The sequence below is a fragment of the Aethalodelphis obliquidens genome, unplaced genomic scaffold (genome assembly GCF_003676395.1).
Source record: "Aethalodelphis obliquidens isolate GAN/ISIS:26980383/991018 unplaced genomic scaffold, ASM367639v1 scaffold130, whole genome shotgun sequence".
NCBI classification, from domain to species: domain Eukaryota; kingdom Metazoa; phylum Chordata; class Mammalia; order Artiodactyla; family Delphinidae; genus Aethalodelphis; species Aethalodelphis obliquidens.
In genome coordinates this window covers 1,200,091-1,208,076 of record NW_020838074.1, presented here as the reverse complement: position 1 = coordinate 1,208,076, position 7,986 = coordinate 1,200,091, and the positions used below count along the sequence as shown (strand labels likewise).

Genomic DNA, 7,986 nt, shown 5'->3' with positions numbered 1-7,986 from the left:
TGCCAAAGGAATCTTGAGAAAGAAAAACGGAGCTGGAGGAATCAGGCTCACTGACTACAGACTATACTACAAAGCTATAGTCATCAAAACAATATGGTACTGACACAAAAACAGACACATAGATCAAGGAAGAGGATAGAAAGCCCAGAAATAAACCCATGCAGCTATGGTCAATTAATCTATGACAAAGGAGGCAAGGATATACAATGGAGAAAAGACAGTCTCTTCAATAAGTGGTGCTGGGAAAACTGGACAGATACATGTAAAATAATGAAATTACAACATTCTGTAATACCCTATACAAAAAAAAAAAAACAAAACTCAAAATGGATTAAATGCCTAAGAGTGGATACTATAAAACTCCTAGAGGAAAATATAGGCAGAACACATAAATTGCAGCAATACGTTTTTGTATCCATCTCGTAAAGTGAAATAAATAAAAGCAAAAATAAATGGGACCTAATTAAACTTAAAAGCTTAAAAGCAAAGGGAACCATCAATAAAATGAAAAGACAACCTACAGAACGGGAGAAAATATTTACAAATGATGTGATTGACAAGGGGTTAATTTCTAAAATATACAAATAGCTTATACCACTCAATGTTGAAACAAAACCAAATACCCCAATTTAAAAAAATGAACAGAAGACCTAAATAGACATTTCTCCACAGAAAACATACAGATGGCCAAAAAGCACATGAAAAGATGCTCAACATTGCTAATTATTAGAGATAATTAGATATCACCTCACACTGGTCAGAATAGTCGTCATCAAAAAGTCTACAAATAGGGACTTCCCTGGTGGCACAGTGGTTAAGAATCCACCTGCTAACGCAGGGGACATGGGTTTGATCCCTAGTCCGGGAAGATCCCACATGCCGTGGAGAAATTAAGCCCATGTGCCACAACTACTGAGCCTGCATGCCACAACTACTGGAGCCCATGCTCTGCAACAAGAGGAGCCACCACAGTGAGCAGCCCATGCACCGCAACAAAGAGTAGCTCCCAGTCACTGCAACTAGAGAAAGCCTGCGCACACGGCAATGAAGACCCAACACAGCCAAAGCAAATTTAAAAAAAAGGTCTACAAATAGTAAATGCTGGAGAGGGTGTGGAGAAAAGGGAACCCTCCTATGCTGTAGGTTGGAATGTAAATTGGTAGAGCCACTATGGAGAACAGTCTGGAGGTTCCTTAAAAATGTAAAAACAGTTACCATATGATCCAGCAATCCCACTTCTGGGTATATATCTGGACAAGATGAAAACTCCGGCTGGAAAAGATACAAGCGCCCCTATGTTCATAGCAGCACTATTCACAATAGCCAAGACATGGAAGCCACCTAAATGTCCATAGACAGATGAATGGATAAAGAATACATGATACACAGACACACACACACACATACAATATACAATGGACTACTACTCAGCCATAAAAAAGAATGAAATAATGCCATTTGCACCAACATGGATGGACCCAGGGATTATCATACTAAGTGAAGTAAGTCAGACAGAAAGACAAATATCACACGATATCACTTATACATGGATTCTAAAAATATGATACAAATGAACTTATTTATAAAACAAATAGGCTCACAGAGAAAACAAGCTTATGGTTACCACAGGGGATAGCAGGGCTGGGGGAGATAAATTAGGAGTTTGGGATTAACAGATACATGCTACTATGTGTAAAATAAACAACAAGGAACTACTGTATGGCACAGGAAACTATATTCAATATCTTGTAATACCTATAATGGAATAGAATCTGAAATATACATATATATAAATAACTGAAATACTTTGCTGTACATCTGAAACACTGTAAGTCAACTGTACTTCAATTTAAAACAAAACATTCGGGAAACAGAACCAACTCTCAGTTAGGTGGGACGTGGTCACTCAGTGCCTTACACAGTAATATTTCAACTATGACACTCTGGCTTATTAATCTCTAATAAAAACTTTGTAGTCATCATTCTCAAAAAATGCTCTTTATTCATTCACATATTATTGCATTTAATGCTCACTTCATACCCATGAACAGAGGAAGCAGAAAGATAATTCCTTCACAGATGAAGAGTTTGAGATCCATAACAAAGTCCTTCTTCCCAATTAACAGCGAGTGAACAGAAGATCAAAAACCAGGTCTTTCAGCTCTCCAACTTTACCCTTCTTTCTTGAAGACAGTGTTCAGCCCTCATTTTCACATGTTTATTGTTATTAAAAATATCTTTAGCAACAAACTTAAAGTATAACCAAAAATCCATACTTTAAAATGTAAATAAATTATATTTACATATAATTTTTCACATTAACTCATTCAAACTGTAACTGTTATATTACAGGTGTTGGTTGAAACATCTAAGCATCTTAGCATTTTGTCTTCATATCATGCAAACTAAGTCCTAACCACTTTTGACCACTACTGATACCAGGAGACATTCCACCAGTAATTATTCAATTGGAAAATTTCATTGAAACAATCTGAATAAATCATTTTTGCTGCAAGATTACATCCACTAAAATGTCATGAAAACGAGTGGGTAAGTAATAAACAAATTTGCAAATTGTGTTAAAGGTCAGGCCCACTATTAACATGGACTAAATCAATCTCAATAAAAGACATTTTTAAAATAAAAAAATAATTCAAGTGGCCCAAATACAGACACTTTGCTACTATGATTAATTACATGAAAATCTGTATTAGGATTGGTAAAAGCAGCATGTGGAAGAAGAAATAAGGTACAAGACCTAGGAAAACTACTCGAAAGGAACAAGGCTAAGATGGTCACTCAGAGAATGGGCAGTATTTCCTTCTGCTGGGGCAGGTGAAAAGGAGAACCAGTGTGTGTCTGTGTCATGATTATTCAAGTCTACACCTCATCCCACGAAGTGTAGCTTGGGCTGCAGTTCACAGAATAAACAAATTGTGACTAGCACAATTTTTTTGTTTTTACATCTTTATTGGAGTATAATTGCTTTACAGTGGTGTGTTAGTTTCTGCTTTATAAAAAAGTGAATCAGTTATACATATGCACATGTTCCCATATCTCTTCCCTCTTGCGTCTCCCTCCCTCCCACTCCTCTAGGTGGTCACAAAGCACTGAGCTGATCTCCCTGTGCTATGCGGCTGCTTCCCACTAGCTATTTTACGTTTGGTAGTGTATGTATGTCCATGCCACTCTCTTGCTTTGTCACAGCTTACCCTTCCCCCTCCCCATACCCTCAAGTCCATTCTCTAGTAGATCTGTGTCTTTATTCCCGTCTTACCCCTCGGTTCTTCATGACATTTTTTTTTCTTAAATTCCATATATATGTGTTAGCATACGGCATTTGTCTTTCTCTTTCTGACTTACTTCACTCTGTATGACAAACTCTAGGTCCATCCACCTCATTACAAACAGCTCAATTTCGTTTCTTTTTATGGTTGAGTAATATTCCATTGTATATATGTGCCACATATTCTTTATCCATTCATCCAATGATGGACACTTAGGACAATTTTGATATAACACCATTCTTAAGAATATATTATATTTTATCAATCTTTTTCTCACATGCACAAACACACACACAGTCATAGAGGTAATTCTGAAACAAAGAGAAAATCAGAACTCACAGTTTACCACAAATGCACACCGTCCAACTCAGAAACTCAGGTGCTCCAGAATCCATAGAAGGCATGAAAATGGTGCTCAAAGAGCACCATTTTCAGCTCTGGTTTTTGCTTTTTTGAATGGTGACCCTAATATCCTTTTCCAGTTCCAGTAAGTTTTGGTAAAATTTTTCAGCAGTGTCTTCATCCAGGTCTATCTGGAAAAGAAACAAAGATAGGGATGACTACGAAGGAAAAATGAAATGAATAGTATTTGAATAAAAGGGAGCCATTTAAATAACACAGGTAAGAGAACCCAAAATAGGGCCAGTTGGAATGGGCTGTGGTGGCAGCCATGTGGGGAATGTTAGGAATCCTGAGGACACATTAACTCTCCATCCAAACTCCAACACTCACCAAACCTACTGATGCTTCCCTTAAATAGCAAGACTGAAAGATCTGGGCTTTGCTGTCTCCCCTAACTGCTGTGTACCTAGTAACAGAAGACACCAAACATCTGTGATATAAAAAAGGCCAAGAGAGGAAAATCAAGAAATTTTTTTTTAAATTCCTACTGCTACTTACTTCCTAATATCCACATTCTTTAGTAAAAGAGCCCTGATCTTAGCTGAGCTCACTGCCCTGCAGATGAAAGACTACATTTCCAGCCTACACTGAAGTTAGTGGTACCAGGTGACCATGTTCTGGCCAATGAGATGTAAGTGGAAGTGTTGTACGGTACCTATCCAGGACTCTCTTTAAAAGGAATGGGGCACCCTTTTCTTTCTCCCTTCTTCCATGCTGCTCCCCTGAGCTATAAGGATGAGGGCCACACCTCAGGGATGACAGAAGGTACCTGGGCACCTGACAATTTGCAGAGCTGCCAGGCCAGCCTAAGGTTGCCTCTCCAAACTGCTTTACATGCGAGAAACCTAAGCTTTTATCTTGTTTAATCCACTATTATTTTACACTCTTCTGTTTTATGTAGAAAATCTAATTTTAACTTACACACTGTACATAAAAGCAAACTTTCAGCCTCTATAAAGTGTTTGTTATCTCTTTCCAAGTCAACACAGAGCCTAAACTTAAAAAAAAAGCCTCTTTCTTCATGAAGCTAAAAGGCTAAAAAATAAAAGAAAACTTTATAACATTTTGGAAAAAATATTTCTATTCGTTCAATCATATTAGTGTTTTTTCATGTTGTAACTGGAAAAGACATTATAGCTCTCTTTAGTTCAACCCAACTTTTAAACAGAGCAGAGAGCTGACTTCCCAAAATTAATTAAAGGTTAAAACATATTCTGCAGTGCTGGGAAAACGGCAGAAGAGTAAGACGTGGAGATCACCTACCTCCCCACAGATACACCAGAAATACATCTACACGTGGAACAACTCCTACAGAACACCTACTGAATGCTGGCAGAAGACCTCAGACCTCCCAAAAGGCAAGAAACTCCCCACGTACCTGGGTAGGGCAAAAGAAAAAAAAGAAAAAACAGAGACAAAAGAATAGGGACGGCACCTGCACCAGTGGGAGGGAGCTGTGAAGGAGGAAAGGTTTCCACACACTAGGAAGCCCCTTTGCGGGCGGAGACTGCGGGAGGCAGAGGGGGAGCTTCGGAGCTGCGGAGGAGAGCACAGCAACAGGGGTGCGGAGGGCAAAGTGGGGAGATTCCCGCACAGAGGATAGGTGCTGACCAGCACTCACCAGCCCGAAAGGCTTGTCTGCTCACCCGCTGGGGTGGGCGGGGCCGCAAGCTGAGGCTCAGGCTTCGGTCGGAGCACAGGAAGAGGACTGGGGTTGGCAGCGTGAACACAGCCTGAAGGGGTTAGTGCACCACGGCTAGCCGGGAGGGAGTCTGGGAAAAGTCTGCACCTGCCGAAGAGGCAAGAAACTTTTCCTTCCCTCTTTGTTTCCTGGTGCGCGAGGAGAGGGGTTTAAGAGCGCTGCTTAAAGGAGCTCCAGAGACTGGCGCGAGCCGCGGCCAACAGCGTGGACCCCAGAGACGGGGGGGAGACGCTAAGGCTGCTGCTGCCGCCACCAAGGGGCCTGTGTGCGAGCACAGGTCACTATCAACACCCCTCTTCCGCGGAGCCTGTGCAGACCACCACTGCCAGGTTCCCGGGATCCAGGGACAACTTCCCCAGGAGAACGCACGGCGGGCCTCAAGCTGGTGCAACGTCACGCCGGCCTCTGCCGCTGCAGGCCCACCTCGCACTCCGTGCCCCTCCCTCCCCCCGGCCTGAGTACGCCAGAGCCCCCGAATCAGTGGCTCCTTTAACCCCGTCCTGTCTGAGCAAAAAACAGACGCCCTGCAGTGACCTACACGCAGAGGTGGGGCCAAATCCAAAGCTGAGCCCCTGGGAGCTGTGAGAACAAAGAAGAGAAAGGGAAATCTCTCCCAGCAGCCTCAGAAACAGCGGATTAAAGCTCCACAATCAACTTGATGTACCCTGCATCTGTGGAATACATGAATAGACAACGAATCATCCCAAATTGAGGAGGTGAGCTTCGAGGGCAACATCTATGATTTTTTCCCCTTTTCCTCTTTTTGTGAATGTGTATGTGTATGCTTCTGTGTGAGATCTTGTCTGTATAGCTTTGCTTCCACCATTTGTCCTAGGGTTCTATCCGTCCTTGGTTTTTAATTTTTTTCTTAATAATTAATTTTAATTTTAATAACTTTATTATACTTTACCTTCTTTCTTTCCTTCTTCCTTCCTTCCTTCCCTCCTTTCTTTCTTTATTTCTTCATACTTCTACTAATTCTCTCTACTTTTTCTCCCTTTTATTCTGAGCCATGTGGATGAAAGGCTCTTGGTGCTCCAGCCAGGAGTCAGGGCTCTGCCTCTGAGGTGGGAGAGCCAACTTCAGGACACTGGTCAACAAGAGTCCTCCCAGCTCCACGTAATATCAAATGGCGAAAATCTCCCGGAGACCTCCATCTTAACACCAGCACCCAGCTTCACTCAACGACCAGCAAGCTACAGTGCTGGACAACCTATGCCAAACAACTAGCAAAACAGGAACACAACCCCAGCCATTAGCAGAGAGGCTGCCTAAAATCATAAGGCGGCAGACACCCCAAAACACACCACCAGACGTGGACCGGCCCACTAGAGAGACAAGATCCAGCCTCATCCACCACAACACAGGCACTAGTCCCCTCCACCAGGAAGCCTACACAACCCACTGAACCAACCTTAGCCACTGGAGACACACATCAAAAACAACGGGAACTATGAACCTGCAGCCTGCAAAAAGAAGACCCCAAACACAGTAAGATAAGCAAAATGAGAAGACAGAAAAACACAGCAGATGAAGAAGCAAGATAAAAATGCACCAGACCTAACAAATGAAGAGGAAATAGGCAGTTTACCTGAAAAAGAATTCAGAATAATGATAGTAAAGATGATGCAAAATCTTGGAAATAGAATGGACAAAATGCAAGAAACATTTAACAAGAACCTAGAAGAAATAAAGATGAAACAAGCAACGATGAACAACACAATAAATGAACTTAAAAATACTCTAGATGGGATCAATAGCAGAAAAACTGAGGCAGAAGAATGGATCCGTGATCTGGAAGATAAAATAGTGGAAATAACTACTGAAGAGCAGAATAAAGAAAAAAGAATGAAAAGAACTGAGGACAGTCTCAGAGACCTCTGGGACAACATTAAATGCACCAACATTCGAATTATAGGGGTTTCAGAAGAAGAAGAGAAAAGGAAAGGGACTGAGAAAATATTTGAAGAGATTATACTTGAAAACTTCCCTAATATGGGAAAGGAAATAGTTAATCACGTCCAGGAAGCACAGAGAGCCCCATACAGGATAAACCCAAGGAGAAAAACGCCAAGACACATATTAATCAAACTGTCAAAAATTAAATACAAAGAAAGCATATTAAAAGCAGCAAGGGAAAAACAACAAATAACACATAAGGGAATCCCCATAAGGTTAACAGCTGATCTCTCAGCAGAAACTCTGCAAGTCAGAAGGGAGTGGCAGGACATACTAAAAGTGATGAAGGAGAAAAACGTCCAACCAAGACTACTCTACCCAGCAAGGATCTCATTCAGATTTGATGGAGAAATTAAAACCTTTACAGACAAGCAAAAGCTGAGAGAGTTCAGCACCACCAAACCAGCTTTACAACAAATGCTAAAGGATCTTCTCTAGGCAAGAAACAGAAGAGAAGGAAAAGACCTATAATAACGAACCCAAAACAATTTAGAAAATGGGAATAGGAACATACATATTGATAATTACCTTAAATGTAAATGGACTAAATGCTCCCACTAAAAGACACAGATTAGCTGAATGGATACAAAAACAAGACCCTTATATATGCTGTCTACAAGAGACCCACTTCAGACC

The 7,986-nt window shown here is 41.2% G+C and overlaps 1 protein-coding gene across 1 annotated transcript in view; it reads right to left on the bottom strand.

Moving 5' to 3' along the window:
* Positions 1-3,403: 3,403 nt before the first annotated feature.
* The window catches only part of HSD17B7 (hydroxysteroid 17-beta dehydrogenase 7), a 41,554-nt gene continuing 36,971 nt past the window's right edge, over positions 3,404-7,986 (bottom strand). Inside the window, exon 9 of the mRNA XM_027099210.1 lies at positions 3,404-3,820. Coding sequence (XP_026955011.1) covers positions 3,719-3,820 — 102 coding nt within the window. The 3' untranslated portion in view covers positions 3,404-3,718. The remainder of the gene's footprint in view (positions 3,821-7,986) is intronic.